Consider the following 22052-nt stretch of genomic DNA (forward strand, 5'->3'; position numbering starts at 1 on the left):
CCCTCTCTGCATCCTGAGCTGGTGGCTGCCAGGGTCCGTCCTGCTCCAGCACACATAAGTTTGCATCTTTTTTTTTTGTGGTACCGGAAATCAAACTCTTGACTTTGTGCTTGCCAGGCAGGCTCTTATGCTACTGAGCTAAATCCAGAGTGCCAGGGGCAGCAGAGGGCTGGAGGGATGGAGGGACTGAAGGACGGATGACGCTTGCTGGTTGCCTGTGGCCTAATCGTGTCCTGCTCTCAGAGAGGACGTCAGTGTAGAATCTCCAGCGAGGACCAGGGAGCGAGAAGGAAATGAATGTTCATAGTGAGTCTGTTGTTTTAAAATTAAATTAAATTAGTGTTAGAGTTTTATGTGAAACAAAATAATGAAGGAAAAACTGATGTAGGCTCAATTATAAAATCTTTCAAGTGAACAAAAGGTGAGTTTAAAGAAAAGACTATAAATCTCTAAGATTTATTGAGCAGCAAGAAAACTTTGAAACCGAGTCAATTAGATGTGAGACAACTCATTTGTTACTGGTTCCCTGAAATTCACTTAAATAAAAATAGTGAATGCTTATTATTTCTGTTTTGACACTTGTTGAAATCAGAGAAGATTCATCGCTGTATGATTGCCCAAGCTGTTAAGGAAGATAAATAACAATTTTAATGGACCGGCTGCAGAAGTCAGTTTGCCACGTCTTCGTGCAAAGCCTTCTCTTGGATTTGTTCTCTTGGGCCCCCACACCTGACAAGGGTCCAGGCCAGGATGATTGTGCACCCAGCTGTGTTCCTCCCGATAGCCGGAAGTGCTACTCCACACCCTCGAGGAAAGGAGGGACCGTCCCACGAAGCTACCACAGGGCTCACTCTCCCGTGGGTCCTGCTTACTGAGGTTCAGTGACAGCCGTGGAGACCCCACTCCTGTCCTCATCATGGTCTGGGAAATTTATTTGTGATCCCATGGAAACGTTATTGGAATTGTAGCGCCACTTATGGGCAGCCCGTGGCGAGAATAAGGACACCGAGACATATTTATATTTATGGGCAGCCAAGGAGCCTGAGTTGGCTGTGATGAGGGTTCCCAGCACACAGGCCTCGGCCCAGGGCCTAACGTGGATTTTATCAGTTGGCTGGAGGATGGGTGGCTGGAGGATGGGTGGCTGGAGGATGCATGGCCGGAGGATCAGTGGCCAGAGGATGGGTGGCCGGAGGGTGTGTGGCTGGAGGATGCATGGCTGTGAGAAAAGCGGGAACTGTGTGAGTGCTGTGAGCTGGGCTAGCTCAGAGAGAAGGATGTGCAGGAAGGCTGATCTGCATAACACAGTTGAGGCAGCATTAATGTTTTGGTGTGTCAGCTTCTGATGGGCAAACTATTCCGCCCTGGGGAGCCATAGCCTCTGATCTCAAGGCTCAAAGCCTGTCAACAGCCCTGGAGTGGTGGCTTTGCACCCTGGCCCAGCTCAACCCTGGTTAGCGAGTCTAGGGGCTGGGAAATAGCCACTATCACCCAGCTTCAAAGATTACAGTCAGTACCTCAGCCAGCCCTACTTCCACTGCATAGAGCCAGTTGAAGAGACAGGAAATGGCTTAACCAGTTCTGTACATATAGGTACGTGGAGACAGGGCCAGATCTAGCCAGAGTGGAGGTAACTGCTCTTTGTTCAAGAGAGTCGTCCGGGTGGTCCCCCACAGACAGCAGCTGCCTCTAGTGGCCTTTGGTGGCTCCCACTCCAAAAGAAGGCCCCGAAGTGTGTTTTCTTATTCTTTCTGGTTCATTCAGTATCTGAATGATGTGGTTTCTAGAATCCTGGCAATGCAAGTGTGATGTTTCTGTCCTGGCTGTGACAGCCACAGGAACTGGGCTGGAAGCTGCTTGCCTGAGATTCTCACCAGTTTCCGGAGAATTCTGGGTGTCTTTTCAGGTGAAGAGCGTACTACCAGCTGCTTATATTTCTGTATAACACAGATTTTTACATTTTAAAACGATTTTGGTTGTCCAACAGCTGTTTGTTAGAACTAGATACTTGGAACTGTGCAGGCTGGAGCTAGAGAGGTGGATATGATCTGTCCCCAAATTCAGGACTTCCTGGAGCAGTTTAATACCCATTCCAGGCATACGAGAATATTTGCCAATTTTTAAATAAATGCAATTGCTCTGAAACGGAAGGCACAATTCCTCACCTCCCTCTTCCTGGTTTGTGGCACAGGGCCCCTCCTTCCCCTCTTTCTTCCCCTGTATCTCTTGCATCTCTGAGACAGCTTCTGGGGGCCAGGGCGAACACTTTACCTAGACAGACTTCTTGCTGCTGGTAGGCTCTGGAGAAAATCAGTCTTTCTGACCAAATTCTATGGGCACTATAGCCAGACTACAAGCAGTGCCCGCTTGCTGTAGGTTCAGCTTTGAATCCATAGCCTTCAAAACTTGTTCAAATGACACAGTATAAGACAGCATGGCTAGAAGTCCACCGAAGATCAGCAAAGACTTGGTGAGCTTCGTCCAGCAAACGGCACAGCTGGGGTCACAGGGAACAAAGGAGCACCTTGTCCACTCCAGAACTAGTCAGAACAGTTGCCCGTGAGGCCCAGGTTTAGGGTCTTTTAGAGATAATTCAGGGATGCCTCAGTTTCTCCATGCATTTTCCACAATGGGAGACAGTTTTTGATGTGACACCATAGAACAACTTTTTTTTTTTCTTTGATCAACAAACTTAAACAAACCCTCTGCCAGGCTAAGAACTCAGAATAATTCTGGAGTGCCAGGGTCAGAACTTTGCAGTCTAAACAAAAGGAGTCTGGGCTCAGTGAGGTACTAAACTGAATGTGTGAGGGACATGAAGAGATTACAAACTCTTTTTCCTTGTAAGAATTTCTTTTTTCAAGCCTGGCCTGGTGGCTCATACCTATAATTCCAGCATTCAGGAGGCTGAGGCAGGAGGATCATTGCAAGTTTGAGACCAGTCTGGGCTACAAAGTGAGCTCAAGGCCAGCCTGAACTGCATACCGAGACCCTGTCTCAAAAAGACAAAAAAGAAAAAATTTTCTTTTTTCTTGGGCTGGGGATTTAGCTCAGTGGCATAAGTGACTGTCTAGCAAGCGTGAGGTCATGAGTTTGATCCTCAGTATAAAAAAAATTTCTTCTTTCTTTAAGTATCTGCTTTCATGTGAGTGGCGTATTTTCATAAATAAGACAGGTGATGGAAAAGGAAAAACATTAAGAGCATCACTGAGGGGAAATAAATTCCTAGAGCGAAGATAATGCTCTATTAATATTTTCTAGGAAGTAAAATAGCTCATTTTGGTGGTAGAAAGGAGCAAAAGTGTACTAAATTAATTATGCAGTTTTTAATCTGCTGCTAGTTCAGAGTAAATTCTATTAGGAGGAGGTAATTGGAAATATATGTTAACTTTTGTTACTGAGACAAATCACTCTTTTCACGAGTGCTCCTGTGCATTGCCTGGGGCCTTTGGCTTGGGTTTGGCTGTTCGTTTTTGAAACTGCCTGGTTGATGGTGACTAAAATGATCTCCGAAATGGGACACCTCTCCCCGTGCCAAAGTAGTCAGCTGTCGATCTGCTCAACAAGGAGCAGGGGAGGCTGCCCTTTCCGTGAGTCAGCAGAAGCCACGCGGGGGTGGGGGGTTAGAGGGGCTGGGGGGGTGGGGTGGAGGTGGGGGTGTCTGGGAGGAGTGCAGCGAGAAGCCAGTTCACCCTTCCTGTGAGCTGACCAGCACAAGGGCTGACAGGCAGGAACACCCGCCTCACCCCCACCCATAAGCAAGTGGCTGATTCCAGTAATCACAGACTGAGTTGAGAGCAACTGAAGTACAAAACAGCTAAATGCTTGTATTGTTTGATTGACTTTGTAAGCCTAAAGCCGGTATTCTGAGCATCTATTGCGAGGATAACAGTATGCAATATAGCAACTATGGGGATTTCCTTCTGTCTTGCTTTTTTGATATCCAATATTTTTCTCATTATTTTGTTTTGTTCCAATTTAGTGTTTTGTTTTATTCAATGTTCTGTTTTGATTGGTTTTATTCTGTTTGGTTTTATTTGATTTTACTATGTCTGATGGTGTGGACAGCTATTGTGAAGATAACAAGATATACTATGGTAGCCATTGCGGATTTCCTAGTATCCTGTTTTGAAGTTCCATACCACTTTCGCTGTTTTGTTTTGATTGGCTTTACTCTATTTTCTTAGGTTTTATTCTCTTTAAAATAAATAATAATAATAATAATAATAATAATAGCACAGGGAAGGTGTGCGGATGAAATTATTCAGAGCAAATCTAGGCCACATAGTTCTTTCTCTGCCAAGCTGGGGCTGGAACCCAGCTTGCACTGGGCCCCAGAGCCTGGTTCCTCTGTGTGACACAGCTGAGCCTTCAGCTGCAGTTGAGCAGCCCCGGGGGAAGCCCCACGCCTACCAGGCAGCACCTGAGTCCAAGCACCCTTAGCTCCCGATGCTGACCGTGACTGTGGCCCACCTTCCTTTCACCCCTCTTCCTGGCTTCCTGATAGCTGCTACACAGGCCTCCAGGGGTTGCACAGGGACTCAGGGTGCCACGGGCATCATGGCCAGCGCTCATGACACAGGGTTGCTGCTGACCATTAAGGACTGTTGTTGAAACTGATGCAGTGAATAAGTTCAAAACCACGTTTTGATACAGCACACACTTGTTAATGTTCCAAACTGCCTGACATCACCCCAAACCCCTGGGCCGTCTCAGCTGGGGCCGGTTGTGTGTTCTCCAAGCATCTAGCAATGGCTGTCACTGTCATTGGTGCTAATCTGTCCCTCTCCTTTTACAGGAGGTCTGGAGCGCAGGGCTCGAGGCTCACCGGCGCGGGCTGGGGCGGCTGCACGGTGTCCCTGGTGCCAGCGGATGTACTGCCCACATTCCTGGCCCGGGTGCATGAAGCCTACTACCAGGGGAGCGGGCGCGGTGAGGCGCCTGGGCAGCACGGCCTGTTCGCCACCAAGCCCGGAGGCGGGGCTCTGGTGTTCCTGGAGGCCTAAACAATGTCAGAAATTGCTGAGAAACTATTCAGGGCATTTAGGAACTGGCAGGACGTCCTATGCCACAGTAAATTAATCCTCTCTCTGTTTTATATTATGTGAATGGTTGCTATTATCAAGATCATTTCCAAAAAAGGTCGAAAGCTCTCTATGCTTTATAATGATTATTTTTTCCATCTTAGAAAGATTTTTTTCCCAATACAAGCCAAGGTTATGCTTGGACAGATGATTTACTAAGGTTTATTAGTTTGGGATTTTAAGATGAATGGTCAAACACTAATACATGGACTGGACTTGAATTAAATATACGCTGCGATGGAAGCACATGACCGAGTCCTGCCTATTATTCTTGCGTGGAGGTCACCTTTGGTTTCTCTTCGTGCTCTTCCTCCTCCGACTCGCATTCCTCTGTGGTTGCTGACGATGATGATCCCATGGATGTGACGTATTCCCTGTTCAACTTAGCGTCGACATGCTGTGGAAATAACACACGATGCGGAGTCAGAGGTTTCCTTAGCCGCAAGATTTCCCAATTACCAAGATGGTAAGGACCACCTGTTTAAAGGATAGATTCAGGGAAAAAGTTCAAGGCTCCTTCAAAGCTTGTCTTAAAAGCCGTGCAGTTCTCATTTTCCATTCTTTTGGATCTATCACTTCATAGAGGAACAAAGAATTAATGTGCTGATGATTCAGGACATTTGGTTTTGTCTCTGGAACAGACTTTCCTCCCCCCCTACCCCACCCTTCCCTGACGCCTCTCCAGTCCTGTTCTGGCAACCCCCACCCAGGCCCCACACCCCCTTCTGTGCGTGGGAGGCTGCTTTATGTGTGTGGACTGGTGTGAGGACAGCGTGCAGGGGCGTGGGTGGGATCCTCTGGGTCGTGGTGTTGGTGAGCACCCACACACATTTGTCAAGAGTGGGCAAAGAAGTCTGGACACGTGGCAGTGGGGAATGAAAGGCTTTCTCTCGGGGACAGGCTACAGGAACCCTTCCTCAGTTAGGTGATGATTTAGCCCAGAACGTGTTGGTGTTTGGCTGAAATAGCCAGGTCACAGAGACAGCAAGGGGTGTATGACTTGAATTATCTAGAAAATTATTACACTTCTCTATTTTCTGTGACTGTAAGACTCAGAGTGGGCCTGACCTCTGCATCTCAGTTTCAGAGAGGCCGAGGCAAAGGTGGTTGGGATATTTCCTAACAAGCCACAGTTGTGCAAGGAAGCCGAAGCCCATCTAACAGCTTCCCATGTGCTTCCCTTTTTAGTGAATAGGCCGGCACCCGGGAAAGTGCAAAGCCAACTGCCAAAAGCATTTTCAGTCTTTAAACCCAATAAACCAAGACCTGGGTTCTTTGAATTTATAATCCTTTGTTTTTTAATCTTTGCCATTTTCCACAAAGGCTTTGCAGTTGGCATATAATTCTTCAAAGATACTGCATCACAGCAAAGGGGCTGCTTGCTTAATGCATTTGTTTTGCACTGTGATTCCCGTGTTGTGTGTGACAGTGTGTGACCAAACATTTGCAAGCACACTCCTGTGGTCTCAGCAACTGATGCAGGAGGCTTGGGTGTTTAAGGCCAGCTAGCTAGTGAGTGAGAGACCTTGTCTCCAGCCAAAATAAAGGGTTGGGTATGTGGCTCAGGGCAGAGCACTTGCCCAGCCTGTGCACTGGTCCTGGGGCGCTGTGAGCCTGCGCCTTGGGGCGCTGCTGAGCCCATAGCCCCAGCAGGTCCCTGGGACTCAGATCCCAGCACTCAGCATTCAGCGCTCAGCACTGAAGGTTTGTGAGCACAACATGCTGGGCTGCGTTCCTAGATTCAGCGTCTCTGTGTCCAGGTCTCCATCAGCGGTAGGAAAGGCAGACCAAGGACAGTGGGAGAAAGTGCTTTTTTGTGGGAGTAAAGAGGAGTCTATTTAACAGAAAACTCAGGGCTTCATCAGTTCTCAGTCACTTCTTGGCCTCCCATAGGGATCTGCTGGGGCCCAATTTTGACCTGAACCAGCCATCAAAGGGACGGCTTTGTGTCTGACACTGCACTGGCTACCTGTTGGTCAGCTGCCCACTGCCTTGTCCAGGCTCTTATCTGTGGAGGCCTTCAGGCCTAAGAGGATAGCCCAGAAGCCAGGGGGAGTGAGGAGAAACAGGGAGGGTCACCTCTTTTTGTTTGGCTTCTCACCTGGGAATCTGCTCACCGCTCTTTGCCCTGTGCCAGGCCGTTCTCTGGCCCATCCGCTACCCCGACGTGCCTCTGCTGGCCGCCTGGTGAGCGAGCTGTAACCTCATTTCCACTCACCTTGTACCGGCAGGTTCTCAGCTACATTAACTGTCCCTCACTGGAAGCCAGGGGTGAGCAAGGGAGTGTGAAGTCACTAAAGGTGTAACCTCGATCCTTTCACATGTGCAGGCGGAAGCTGGGGTGGGACCCTGGTTACAGGTGAGGTATTGTCAGGCCTCTAGGGGACACTGGATAGAGAACTCTCCGTTTCCAGGAAGGGGAAACATACCAGTTTGTGCAGGAACTTCTCAAAGTCACTACTAGCTTCCAAAGGCTTCTTGGTAGCCTTGGCTTGGAGTCTAACCATGGAATAAAGACAATTGGTAATTACACTCACGGTCCCTGGATCACCAAGTACCCAACATTCACCAGGCTTCACCGTGCTGCACATTTGGTAACATATGACACACTGTAGTTCACTTCCCCTTAGGACAGCTTTGGGTGTGGGAACCATTTTTACCCATTTTACCAACGACAGGCTCGGTCATTCACTCGGCAGGGAGGGGATTTGGCTTCGCCTGCTGCAGGACACCCTCTTTGGCTACAGCATCAGTTTAAGCAGCTCCCCCAGTCTCTGGGCCCTGGCATGGACACAGAGTTCTGGCAGGAGCTGAGGGGTCACCAGCAAGGGGAAGATGTGGGGAAAAAGAGGAAATGGAGGAGCTAACTCAAGCCAGGGGTGCTCGCTAGGCGGAGGACACCCAGGCGAGGGGCCCGGAATCTCTTCCAGTTCCTGTTCAAGACCTCATGCAGGACATGTTTGTGCAGGGATGGGACCCAGGGGCAGCAGGGCCCTTCCCAGAGGTCTTAGGCTGAGGGTCGGGGTGGCAGGGTTCGGGACAGGGGTGCTGTGTTGGTGAGGGGAGCAGGGAGGAGGGAAAGAGGTGACAGAGGGTGTGCAGTGCTGCTGATTGCACTGTCGTCTTCAGAGGAAAGGCTCCCAGGTCCCAGGTCATGTTTCCAGGAAACTGGGAGAGAGGACGATGGAGATGGAGATGGAGATGGAGATTTCTGGAGATGCCCGGTACCCCTGGTGGAGGCAGGGGTCAGCATGTGCTCAGCCCTGCAGAGGCCCCTTCTGGGTTTCTAAAGCGTTTAGCCCCGGGGACCCCAAGGGCATGGGCAGGCGCCCAAGCGAGGGCTCAGCGCTCTGTGACCCATGGGAGCCTCTGTCCCCAGCCTGAGCTTGCTGCTGCCCTCTGGGTCCTGCCCTCTAGGTCTCCTCCCTGTCCACTCTCATCTCTCACTCCCTCTCAGCCCACCTGCCAGGAGCCTGCATCCTTCCTCAGCTTTGCCCCTTCCGGTCTCCTCACGCTCAGGTGCATCTCATTTTGTTAAAATCAGCCCATTTAATGCCAGGCGTGGGAGTGCATGCCTGTAATCCCAGCCCTCGGGAGGCTGAGGCAGGACGACTGTGGTGAGTTCAACACCAGCCTGGGCTACAAAGCGAACTCAAGGCCAGCCTGAACTGCACAGGGAGAGACCCTGTCTCAAAAAGACCAAAAAATAAAAATAAAATAAAAACAACCCATTTTTCAACTTGCTCTTTTAGGGTCCCCCCATAAATTATGGTTTTGAGATGTAGGTCACCCTTGCCTTCCTGGCACATGCACGCGAGGTTTCGGGGTGTTCACAAAGCTTTGCGGTATTGTCACCCTTGCTGCTCCTGGAAGGCAGGTTTGGCAGCCTGTGGGTCTGTGTGTCTGGTGAGTATGTCCCTGTTGAAAGGGTTTTGGCTCTCCCAGCCCCTCCCTTCCCATGCACCCGTTTCTGCTTGCGATCTCAACCTGCCCCTGCGCACTGTGTCAGGGCACTCACCCCACCCACCCTTCATGTTCCACCTATGCACTGCGTGCGCGAGCCCCTGCCCCCAAGCTCAAATATGCTCTCTCTACAGGCGAGCTCTGTCTCAGAGTTCCAAACTGTCTTGGACCCTGCGCGTTTCCTAGACAGGCTCCTTCCAAATACAAGCGCTGCTTTAAACACAGACACATACAACACCTCTGCGGCTCCGCTCAAACATGGTATTTTTTTTTACAATTCAGCTTTGCTCAGAGATACTATTTATTATTATTATTATAATTCTCAAACAACTATTTAATCAAGGTTAGTGGCCACCTGGTAATTTTACCAGCCTTGTTTATCACTCAAAGCCTCCACTAATCTCCTGTTTTAACTACTAAAATTAAGAGATATTTATCAATTCCTTTTGTTGTGGACCACCAGTAATATTCTAAACTTACTGCCTCTATTGTACTGTGTTGTTGCCAATCTCCTATGTAACAACTAAGGTTATAAATGGTAAACCTTTACTGCAAAATGTTTCCATTAAAGCCTTTTTAGACAGACTAAAGCTTTTTTTGTTAATTCCACGTGGCACCCTATAAAAAAGCGATATGACATCCAGATAAAGCCTGCTCTCTGACCTAAAATGTCAATATTATACTCCCACATACTTACTTAATTCTACAGATACCTTTTTCTGTAGTCCAGATCTCAAACAACAAGGCAAAACTTGACCTTCAAACCTTATATTATAACTCTCAAATCTCAAATCTTGACCTTCAAATCTTAATATGGTTTTTCATATTTTAACACTTGCAGTTCTGAGACAGACAAACCTACACAAGGTGGAGCTACCTGCCCCCATGACGGACCACACTCAAATGCAGCAGAAAACATCAGGCAAAAAAGTGCCTCATCCTGGCGTTCTTTGAGACCTTACTGCAGGGCTGCTGGGCTGTCCTGCCACCAGAGAGTGGGTGGGCCATCCTAACTTCTAGCCCTCACAGGACACTGCCAGAATCATCACCGACAAAAATGGCTGCCAAAGACTGAGAGGGGCTAAGGGCCAACAACAGCCCCCTTTGTGGGTGTCCATCTCAGAATCCAAGTCACATTACAGAGTTGTTCCTAAATTTTCAGGCTACTATAGTAAGTCCTCGATCTCTGTGACAGGGTATTGATAGTCAACCTATGCCATTTATAAACAGGGTCTATTTTGTGCAGGTCCCAGTCCTAAATCTTAAAATGCTTTTATTCCCTTTACAGGCTGACAGATACATTTTGTCTTCTCACTTTGTTTATACTTTTTCTCACTCTGTCTTCTCACTTTGTTTATACATAAAGTTCTGTTACAGCAAATCATTCCAAGGACTAAGTTGCTAGACTGCCATTCTGGTTTCGCATCACTCAGGCCCTAGAGCTGACCGTCCTTTTCCTACTCATCTCTGCCTTACCAAGGTCTCATGGCCATGACTCACAGTTTGTCATGTTTTGTTATCCACTTTGGTTCCTAATTTCTTACATTCTATTAATGATCATTTTTATAGCAGGACTGTTTAACAGTACTGCCTACAGACTCCAACATCATACATACCAGAGACAAACCTTATTGACCTACCTTTTAACTTTTATGCTTTCAGAGAGGGGAGTAAGCACCTCTCATAACTTCACTCTAAGCACCTCTCATAACTTCACTCCTCCTAATCCCACATTTAATTTTCAGAATTCTGCCTTACCGTGGAAATGTTTCTACCGCAACATGGTCCTGATAGAATGACATGTCTAAATCAAAGGCACCTTTCCCTCTACCTCACCTGAGTCCTTAAATATGACAGTGCCATGTCTCCTTATAATATCTTGTCTCTTTGTTTTTCCAGTCTAACATACGTACATTCACCAATGAAGTTGTCCTGGCTAAAACACCTGGCACCAGCTTCTACCTGGACATCAACTGTCATCCTGTCAACTCCCCTAGACCCCAGTACAGCGCCCTCAGCCAGCAGGAAGTAGTTAAAGAGAGAAATCTTCACCCCTTTTCATAATAATCATAAGATGGGATATGAAAGGGTTTTGGCCCAGGCTGGATACTGTAGCCGGTAAAGCCAGGAGCTCCTATCTCCCCCTCCCTTAGGAATCTACCTCTGGCGCCAAACTAAGACCAATGGGCTACCTGTGCATCCCTATTGCCCTTAGGTTCCACCCCAAGCCGAGGCTACTTATGTGCCTCACTCCACGTGTTCCATGGAGAGATTGCCAGCTCCGGGGTGGAGATGCCATGCCCCAAGGGGTTGGGGGTTCTCTCCCTGCATTCTCAAAATAAAGTTCATTTATATTTCATACTTCTTATCTTTTCAGCCGCTGCAGGTCCTCCCCCCACAGTTCTATCACCCATCATGCCACCCACCCGCCAACTGGGGAACAGGAGCACGTGCTACCTCCGTCTTCCATGCATGCTCAGTGGTGCCGGGTGGGAGGGAGAGGCCAGTGAGACCCCGAGCTGCCAGGGGTGTGGTCCCCTGGGCCACCCTGCCCCAGGCCTGCTCCCCGCATGTGTGGGGAGGAAGTGGGTTAGTCTCAGCACTATGGTTTCCCTTTTTATAGTCCCATTTATAAAACAAACAAGTTAATCAGCCCAGGGTTCCTGGGGACAAATATTTGGAGAGGCAGCAGGGCGGAGGAGAAAGATGGAGGAGGAGGACGTGGCCCAGAGGTGGCTGGCTGAGCAGGGTGGTTTTCTAGTTTACATCTTTCCTGGACAGGGCATGGTTAGGGGTTTACTTTTCAAAAGCCTTGAATTTAAATCCCATAGCTGGAGGAGTAAAGTTAGATAATAGTGATCAGCACTTAATTAAGTGAGTAGGGTAGGTGATGTTTTGGATTAAAGTGTAAGGTGTGACCCTGGGTGAGCCGACCATAGAAATCTGCCTTGCAGGTACCCTGGGAGATGCCTTTCTGCATAATGAACCCAGTGCGACTTTGTGTAACACACTTGTTTGATTGACTATGTTTTGAAACACTACCAAATCAAGTAGGCACAAACCTTTCAACCTCCTTGTTAATTTGATCTTGTTCCTGTCTTAAGAGTTTTATTTCTTCATTAATTCTTTGCATTTCCCTATAAAATCAAAGTTTGGAGTTAGATTGTAAGAGAAAGCTAGAGATCCTAGTTGGAAAAGACAAAATAAGATAACAACTTACAGGCCTTTCCATGTTGTTAAAAGTCCTTTACAAACCAGACCCACAAGGCAGGGGAGGGGGAAAGAAGGGAAAAGGGAAAAAAATGAGAAGAGGAGGAAGAAATGGAAACAAAGCTTTTCTAAGTGGGGAGGGAGGGACGGGTTGAAGGGGGGCGGGAAACAGGGTGGGGAGAAGGTCATGTGCAGGTACAGGTGCAGATTCTCTACGATGAATGATCGTTATGTATACCTAAAATGCACCAATCATATCTGATGGGAAAAAAGGGAATGAAACAAAACAGAGACAAGCCAGCCCCTCCTCACATGAACCCGCTGGGAGTGCTGCGGAGCTTGGCATAGGGCCTGGGGCACTGCTGGCTGCACCGCTCAGCCTCTGCAGGGACCTCAGGCAGGCGAGTGAGCATGTGTGTGCCTGTGCATCAAGGATGCGAGGCCCTGGGCAGCCAGGGCGCTGACCTCCCATCCAGCCTGTGTGATGGGCTGGCTCTGGCTACACTCGCTCTGCCCCCACTGTGCCCCTTCCCTCTGCTCCCCGTGAGCCGCCCTGACCTTCCAGTCCTCACCTGCAACCAGGGACCTGGCACAGGAGCCAGGTCTGCTAATTCTTTGTCCCTGTGAGCACTGATGGACATTCCCTAGTGGCCCATTCCTAGCTCTCTAGTACATGGAAACACGAGATTGGCCTGGAGGGTTTGAATGAAGCATCCAAAACGGGAACGTTCCCCAGGACACCTGTGATAGCCGACCTCCCTGCCTTGGTCTCCTGCACGCCAGCCCTGGTTTTGCTCAGCACTCGGGCCTCTTCCCTGGAGCCTGCCTGGCCACTCTGGTTCTAGGCTCAGCTCTGCTCGGGACAGAGATCCACATCTGGTCCTTGACACATCCTGAAACAGCCTCGGGACCCCTACAGCTTCTCTCGCTGGGCACAAGAGCTAAGCTTAGCCAATTTCCACAGTGTTGAACAGCCCCTCAGCACCCACTTACATCCTGAAGTCCCTTCGGTTGCTTGTAAATTGTCTCTTTGCCTCCTTTATGATGTCGCAGTAGGTGGGAGCAGGCTGCGTGCTGGGCTTCTGGTCAAGGAAGGAATCTCAGTGGCTGGCGGCACCCTGCGTGGGGAGTGGGGTCTGGAGCCCCACAAAGCCCACTGGAGGGAGGCAGCCCCTCACCCCACCTCAGCCTGTACCCCTGGATTTAGCAGTGTCATCAGTCCTGTAGTTATTCTGTTTATATATGTGTGTGTTTTTAAAGCAGCAACTTGTTAAATGTGACTGTTAGAAATTCACCAGCCTTTCGGAACCCTGCTGAGGCACGTTTGCATACACCCAGAACCTCTAAGTACTGAGTGCTGAGTGGGCCAGGGTCACGCTGAGTGGGCTGGGGTGACGGGTGGTCTGTTTGGCTCCCTCCATCCACCTGGTGCCTGCCCACTGCAGGGAAGGACATGGGGCAGGAGGCTGAGGGGACTTGTGGTCCCAGGCCAGGCTCTTGGCCCGCGGCTTCTCCTAAAGACAGTGGCGGTGTCTCTAGCACTGGCTTTGACCCAGGCTTGTGTCTGCTAGTGTGGATTCTCTCCTTTGGACCCAGCTACTGGCAAACAAGTGGCTTGAGCAGGAAGCCCCCTGGCTCGTGTTAAAGGGTATCTTACTGTTATCAGGAGACCCTTGACGGTGAGGGTTGGAGAGGAGGGAGGGACTGCTTTCCCCACAAGCAATCATGACAGAGGCTTCCAAAGAAATTCGAAAGCAGAGCGACCACATGACCCACACTGCGTCTTCTGGGCACACTGGGGGTGGTCACATCCACATGCCTCCCACGCAGACACCCACAGCGCTGTTCACTGCAGCATTGTCCCCATGGCCAAGGTGTGGCAGAACCCTATGTGCCCAGGAATGGACAAACCAGTAGAGAAACAGTGCATAACTGCACACAGTGGGTGTCCTCTGCCCCAAAGAAAGACCACATTTTGCCATTTGCCACAAGGTGGACGAGCCGGGAGAATATTATCCAAGGTGAGCTGGGCCAGGCACACAAAGAAAATACTGCACAATCTCACTCACACGTGGAATCTGCAAATGCTGAACTATGAAGAGATACAGAGCAAAACAGGGATTCCCAGGCTGTCAAGCCTGGCACTTGTGTTCTAATGAGAAAAATACAGTTAGAGGACGGTGCAGGACCCCCCATCCCAGCATGTGCATTGTAAGTGCTCACTGTGGGATGCCCGAAGCTTAGGAGTCACAGCATCAAGACTGAAGTGCTCTAATGTTAGAGCAGTAAAGCGCGAGCCTCTTGGGGGACTTTCATGACTTATTCCTAATGGTGCTTGTTCTAGAAAAATTCATGCGGTGCTAAAAATGCATCTCTAGAGTAGGACTCACAGTCAACCTGAACTCATGTCCTTTCTCTCAAGTTCTAAGCGGTTCAGGATGCATCTTCGTTCACTCAGACTTGAATGCAAAGGCCTGAGGATTGAGGAAGAGATCACCCGGGTTCCTGCACTCTGAAGGCCAGTTTCTCAGCTCTGGCAGATGCGGGACCTCCTTGCTGCAGGCCAGCCTGGGGGGCAGCAGCCCCGGAGCAGCACCCCTGCCTGCCGAGGAAGTGGGGGTGACCGTAGACTGTGCAGCCCTGTTGCTGCCAGGCAGGGAACCTGAGAGGCTCTGGAGAACCGTGGTTTCTTCAATACGGGCAAAGCTCGAGAGAGACTCTCGAGAGAAACCGCAATTTATTTTCCCCAAAGTCGTATCTGGATCATTGAAAGTGATCCTGTCCCCACCAGCAGCCAGAAGAGCCTTCCCTTACTGCTGGAGGGCACAGTGGTTAATGATTTAATAAACAATGCAGGACAGTGACAGGTCTGGCTCCCTGGGGCAGCACAGAAGGGACATCTGGACCCAGCAGGGACAGAAAGCAAGGAGAATGCCGTGGTGCAGGACTCCTTCAAGAAACCTTGTTTCGGGCCAACCTGGAGCAGGACTGGGAGGTCACAAGGTGTCTGTCACCAGTGTCTGCTCCTCCTCTGTCTTGCATCATTTCTTTCTTATCTTGTTGGTCTTCATCTGTCCTCAGTGTTGACACGGGTCCTGTTTCCTGTGACCTGCACAAAGAGGCCCTCCTCGAGATGAGGACTTCACTGTCTTTTCTGAGGCAGCCACGCCAGGCCAGCAGGCTAGCTCTCCTTTGCCTTCCCTGCTAGGTCCCCTTGCAGTTCCTCCCTGTTACGGGTCTCTATGAAGTAGACCAGAAGGCTGAAGTAGGCTATTTCAGTTCAGACCATCACTGAGGGGATGGCAAAATTTGGCAGCGTCGTAGAATGGAACTTTAGATTTTGAGAAGCAAAAGAGGGGTTTGTTTACTAACTGGATATGGAAGCGGCTGACAGCCACAGAGAAAATGGTGAGCGGGGCTGGGGATTTAGCTCAGCGGCATTAAGTGCCTGCTTGCAGGCGTGCAGTGGTGAGTTCAATCCCTGGTACCCATAAACAAATAGAAAAAAAAAGTGGTGAGCGGAACAGTGGGGTGAATCCTGGGGGGGGGGGGAGTCTGCCACCTACAGGGAGTGAGAAAATATTGTCACCGTGAGCGTGTTCTTCAGAAACTCATAGCACATGCAGAAAGAGCAACGGGGAGACCTGAGCTGGAGGACTCCTTGGAGGGCCTGGCTGAAACGGGACAACGAACGGAACCCTGAATGAGAATGGAAAAGAAAGCAAGTCCCAAGAGAGAACCTAAAGGGGACACTTGGCGAAGATTAGTGGCAGGAGAAGGAGGAGCGGGAACATAAGCAAAGCGACAGCGGCTGGAAGCACTGGAACCAGCACCATCCAGTGTCGCCGAGGCCAAAACAGAGTGATTATTTTTTAAAAGGCTGTCGAGTAAGTCAGAAGGGTCGATGTGAAGACCAGGAAAGGGTTGAAATGGCTGGCGTCCCTTCCTCACGCCACGGTGTCACTGAGCAGTGTGTTACGCTGGGCACCCAGTGGGCCTTGGATGCCGGAGGTGCAGGCACGTAGGTGTCTGTGGTCAGATGTGCGTGCCTGTGTCAGTGTGCACGTGTGTGTCGCAGGGGGACAGGACAAATGCAAGCAAACAAGGTCATTTGAAACACTGGCAAGCACAGTAAAGAAAGCAGGGCTCGTGATGGGTGGGTGGCGGGGAGGCCGGGTGTGTGGACAGGGTCCAGCGCTGGACAGGGAAGGCCGGAGGTGGCGGCAGGGAAGGAGGGACAGGGAGACCTGGAGGCTCTGAGCTGGGGGCGGTTGACGTCGTGATTGTTGGGGCTTGTGGAGAGAGCAAGAGTGAGAAGAGAGAGGGTTATGAGGAGGAGTCCTTGGCGGTGCTTGTGGGAGTGGTAAGAGCCGCCGGAAGAGAAGTGAGAGTTTGCAACACACAGGGGCGCTGTAACATTCAAGTGTCTTCCTGAAGGCTGGAAAAATATTATAGACCCTCAGGGGTTTCCAGCAGAGCAGTCTGGGGCGTGGGTGCGGGGCAGAGAGCTCTGCCCTCCTGGTGACTGGGCCCTTCAGTTACCCCATTCCAGTCAATGCTGTCGCAGGCCGGCGACACAGTTCTAACAACGAAGGGCCCAGGCCAGGGCAGCCTGTGTCTGTCTGTCAAGCTGGGCTGCTTCCTGATCAGAGGCTGGAGTCAGCTGATACCGTGTCTGAGATGGTGAGGAGCGCAGGGCAGCAGCTGGGAAGGGAGTGTCGGGAAGGGGTGAAGCCAGTGCTTGTCCCTTCGTGGGAAACTCAGCTGGAACTGGGCAGCCATGGCGCCTTGCCTCCCTCCACACAGAGAGCAGCAAGGGGAGAAACCGTGTGGCCTGGACTCTAACGCTAGTCCTGCCCTGGGAAAACCTAGGACCAGGCAGGCACCCAGGTGTGGGCGCCAGGCTGCCCAGAGTCAGACACAGGCCCAGCCCACTCAGGCTCTGGAGGCCTCCGGGCCAACGTGGCACTCAGCCCTAGGTTCCAGGCCACATGCGGACGCCCTGTGGTTCATGTTTAGGCTCCTGAGCAGCGTGAATGACAGGGCTTCGTGTAGGTCCAGGGTCTCTGCAGGGCACTCACTTGCTGGTTGCCTGGCAGAGGCCCCCCAGGAAGCCTGGTCAGGGCAAGGGCTTCATGTGGCTGCCGAGGCTATTTGCCATGGGCTTCAGGAGGCGACTTGTTCCCCAGGATGGAATCTTCCCAGCACTGTGGATTGGAGTCATGCAGCAGCAGTCCCCAAGTGGCAAGTGTGCGCTGCAATTTCCCGCTTTCCAGTGACCGCACAAAAGGCCTGGCAGGGGCTGCAGGAGTCACCTGCCATTGCTGAGGTTCAATCACATTACGCCAATTACCTCGTCTCAGGGATCTTTGACTGGCACCACTGGAGCAAGGGTCCATGTGAGCCTCATTTTTTCCTTGATGGGATCAAGTCTGGGTGGAGTTATTTAAAAATGAAACATTCTTAGGCTGAATCTGAAGTTTGGCCTTGAGATTTCATTCTGCAAGTCAACATTTTTGCTTATTCAAAGGAACACTCACCATTGAGAGAGCAGTAGTACTCAAGTCAAAAAACAAAGGAGTGGACTCCTTACTTTAGTGAAAGCAGCTAAAAGTATTTCAGCAAGATTTTAAAATATTATGTAACTACTAAAGTCATTAGAAGTCTCCCATAATTCCACTTTCCAAAAATCCCCTATTTATTTCTTTTTTTCTATGTATCGCTCCAGCAGCCGTATTTTACATTATTGCTACAATGCAATAGTTACTTTTGTGGTGTCATAATATCAAAATTTCTTCATGCTTTAGGTCTTATACTGATGATTTTAGTGTTTGTGAAGGACTCTGCTGAGCAAATGTGCCCAAGGTGTTCTGTGGGCCTGATGATCCAGCCCGCTATGCACTCCAATGGATTTCTTGTATGAAATCACCCACTTCTCCTGTCTTCCCCAACTGTGTGCACCAAACAGGACATTCATCCCACCCCTCAGAGCCTGGCAAAGTGGGCCTGCACTGTCCCATCTCCAATCGCTCTCAGGTCCAGAGAGAGCGAGCCCAGGTCTGCTAGGGCTTGGAATCAGAGCAGATTGGCAAGGGTACCGTTTACTCCATAAGCGGGCATCCTCAGTCCCAGTTACGCCAAATTTCCATCTCGAGTCTTATTCCCTTGTGTTAGTCACTTTCTCATGGGTGAGACATAATATCTGACAGTCACAGCTTAGAGGAGGAGAGGCATATTTTGGTTCCTGTTTCAGTCTGTGGTCAGTGTGTCCAAAGTAGAAAGATTATGGCAGAGGGTGAGGCGGGGAAAAGCTGCTCACCTCATGGAGGCCAGGAGGCAAGGGAGAACTGGGAGACCCGGGAGGAGGAGATGAACCCCTCCGGCCACACCCCCAGGGAGACACCTCTTCAGACTGGACCCTACTTCCTGATGGAGCATCAGCTCTGCGCCCCCATGATCCGGTCCCCTTCTTGACACATGAAGCACTAGAACTCTCTGGGTCTGCACTACAAATGCCCGCCTTGCCTGACACCCACAGCACAGGAGTGTGGCAGTGTCTTCCGAGTGAGGGACCTCTGAAATCCCTGGGTTACCACCTTTCCTGTCATTTACTATTTCTTGCTATATCAAGTGACCAAAAGTCTAAGACTTCTGAGTCTATGGAAATTGAGTATCATTCTTACAGAATTATTAGTGCAACTAATGTACACTTTTCCTACTTTAGATGGGTGAGCGGCCTACATTTTATTTGTGTGCGGTTTTTTCTTAAAATTATTTAATTTGCCCCTTAAAATTATTTAATTTGTTCCTCAGACTGCCTATTAGAAGAATTTCAAAGACTTTGTCCTCTACAAAGCTCTGCCGTGCTCTTGAGGATGGCTTCTGTGATTCAGCGTTTCTGAGGAATATGTTATTTTGTCACTTTGAAAAATTATACTTTCAAAGAAAACACTTGGTATTGAAATAAAGAGTTATGTTTTATTTCTTATAAATTACTAATTCTGAATATATGGCTTTATGGAAATGAGTTGGGTATATGTCCTTTATAGTCATTTGGACAGTTTACCAATTTGCATCCCACTGGTACGTTTGTGCCGTGGAGTGAGGCTCGGGGGTGCATGACGTCGGAGCTGCTGCTGAACTCAGCGTTTTCTTGGGCTACTCAGCGATGGTGGTTTTCAGTAGACTTTTGTTAATGTTTGCTAATGAGTATCTTAATTTTTATTCTCTCTGGATTATCCAAAGCCATAATTTTCCCCAATTATAGAACATTAGAGTCCTTACAACTTATAAATTATGACTAATGGCTTTATTCTCTTCTTCAGAGATGATGCGGCACCATGCTTGCCAGCTCCCCCATCACAATGGCTCTCACTTCTCATTTCCCACGCGTGACTCTTGGGAAGCCACTGCATGAGAAGGGGCCGTGTTGGGACAGACGGATGGCCCTACAGAGCGGGACCTGAGGCATCCTGGAGGCCTCCATTCAGACTCTTGCATCTATGTGCAGAGTCACAGAAAGTCAGGGTAACAAGGCATCTGGGGGGGGGGTCCAGTGAGATTACATCCTAGGTGAAGTTCCTTGCCTTTGAGACCCTGGGGGCACATGGGTCATCCTGGGGAAGCTTTGTTTTATCTTCCAAAATGTTGTCCCAGAATGAGGCTCTGGGAGGCTTGGCTGTCTGTCCTATCTTCTGGGGACAACCCTTGGAGTAGTCTCCAAATTGCTTCTGAGAACCCCGTGTTTGAGGCTGCAGAGCCTGTTGTTCCCTGCACATCCGTGCTACACACTGCGTAGAAAGAAGCTAGGTGAAGGGCGATGGCCAGAATCTCCTCCTTTTGACACTGGGATTTGCTTATCCTTAATTATAAAAACTGAATTCTTAACATCACTTATTAGCACGTGGCCCAGACTGATCTTAGAGCAGTTATCTTCTGCTTAATGTTCACCTTTGCTTACACTTCAAATCTTTCCATATTACATCTGTAAGATAAACCAGAAATTAAAAAAGAAACAAAAAGTAATTGTCACTGAGCACACGTGCCTATTCTATCCAAAATGGTATCACTGTTGGAATTTCACCCAGATTCTGTTCGGCCTGGATTTGTAAAATAGGGTTACTGTTTTAGTAAATGTCCTGACTGAATAGATCCCTGGTACAGTTTTATATCATAATCTAGAAAATCAAGGGACCAGGATGGCCAGAAGGATTTCTGTCTCGAACTTAAGATGGTCAACAGACTCGCAGGACTTTCACTGTGACACTGAGACACAGGGCCGGGTTAGGATTCCTAAGGAAGTAGAGGAGGCAGCCAGCAGTGTTGGCAAAGCAGATGGAAAGACTTGAAAGGTGGTGTGAAGACCATGGAAGCCTAGAAATTTGCTTCTTGAGCCATCTCATAGGGATCGAGGTGCTTCTCCACGTGACCTCAGGGTCTCAAGCATAGGACGGGTCATGGGACACTGGTCCCCATCTGCAGTGGGGGAGCACAGCCCCTAGGCTGCCCTGGTGGCTGGTGTGGATCCCCTGTGGTGGGGAAACCGTAAGTGTGCACTGCTCTTCACCTCTTGGACACCCATTCTTCTTGATCTCTCAGTGGAGGTCAACACAGTGGAGTGGGGTCACAGATTTCATCTGACTGTCACCCCAAATTAATTACTTGTTGCTGTGTTGCTTAAGAAGTCAGGGAAATATGATAGCATTTGAAGACAATGGCCATTGAAATGGCTCACATAAGGAACTTCAGTGTTCCCACTGGTCAGCTTTTGTGTTCTAGAAAATTTGATTATGGGCAACAGCTCCCTCCCTGATAACTCTGGATAAACCAGTTGTTGATTTATAGATTCTGGCATTGATGCAACTTATGCCCCTCACTAGACACAGCTCAAGAGATGTGTGAGAGGGGTGAGCCGTGCCCATGATTCCCACTAAGCCTCTGCTCCCCCAGAAACTATGCCCAGCTAACATCAGGTCTGGATTAGTTCTGAGAATACATGGGGGGGGTACAGGGAGGGGCACACGTGTCCAAGCACTCTGCTTGTCACTGGATTGTCCATCGGTGTCCTAGACAAAGACAAAAATTCTGGACCTCTTATGTCCCTGAGATTGATCAGACACAAGTGTCACTAATGAAACAGGGCAGATATCTGGGAGGCCCTGGGAAAAGGTGTGAACCTGGCTTTCCCTTGAAGAACAGGACCTCGGATCTCAGGGAGGGAATGGTGTCCCTTGCAGGCATCCTGGAACTGACCCTGGAAGGATGCAGAGTCAGGGGGCAGCTTTTGTTTCCTTTTGTCTTTGCCTCCCCACTTCACAAGAGGAGAGATGGGTTGGCAGGACACAAAACTATTATCTTGTCAGCGTTTTACATTTATTTGGGATATTGTTTTTCAGTCCTAAGTTCCAAGAATTTAGAAAGCTTTGTCTTCTCCACTGGTTTCATTGATCAATAACATTTATAGTAAGAATATCCTTTCCCTCAACATTTGAAGATCACTGAACTATTGAAAATGAAATTTTCTTGTTTGGAAAAAAAGGTGTTACATTTCTACTGGCCTTAAAAACAAAAAACACCAAAATGATTACTGACGTTCCAGGGTGCAAATCCCTCCTAGTCCCACTCTTATTTTTCCAGTGATCCATGTCCATAATCCAAAATCCAAAGTGTGATGAAAAATTGATACAATCCAGTCTCTTGAACTTAATTGTCCAAAGCAGTCAAAGTCGCCTATTTATTTCACTAGTTAGAGTAATAACAAGTTGGTGAATTGTGGTCTGCATCTTGCATATTTTA

The 22052-nt window shown here is 49.2% G+C and overlaps 2 protein-coding genes across 3 annotated transcripts in view; one reads left to right on the forward strand and one right to left on the reverse strand.

Annotated features, from left to right (window-relative positions):
• Galk2 (galactokinase 2) overlaps positions 1–5332 on the forward strand; it is a 108682-nt gene extending 103350 nt beyond the window's left edge. For both annotated transcript variants that reach the window (XM_005004568.4, XM_003471862.5), the window contains exon 10: positions 4799–5332. In XM_005004568.4, coding sequence (XP_005004625.1) covers positions 4799–5006 — 208 coding nt within the window. In that variant the 3' untranslated portion in view covers positions 5007–5332. The remainder of the gene's footprint in view (positions 1–4798) is intronic.
• The window catches only part of Fam227b (family with sequence similarity 227 member B), a 171419-nt gene continuing 154524 nt past the window's right edge, over positions 5158–22052 (reverse strand). The window contains exons 14-16 of the mRNA XM_003471772.5: positions 13251–13328; positions 7514–7583; positions 5158–5481 (exon numbers count right to left, since the gene is read on the reverse strand). Coding sequence (XP_003471820.3) covers positions 5350–5481; positions 7514–7583; positions 13251–13328 — 280 coding nt within the window. The 3' untranslated portion in view covers positions 5158–5349. The remainder of the gene's footprint in view (positions 5482–7513; positions 7584–13250; positions 13329–22052) is intronic.

This window comes from Cavia porcellus, unplaced genomic scaffold, assembly GCF_034190915.1.
Source record: "Cavia porcellus strain 051 isolate PalLab524CR breed Dunkin Hartley unplaced genomic scaffold, mCavPor4.1 scaffold_1, whole genome shotgun sequence".
NCBI lineage: Eukaryota > Metazoa > Chordata > Mammalia > Rodentia > Caviidae > Cavia > Cavia porcellus.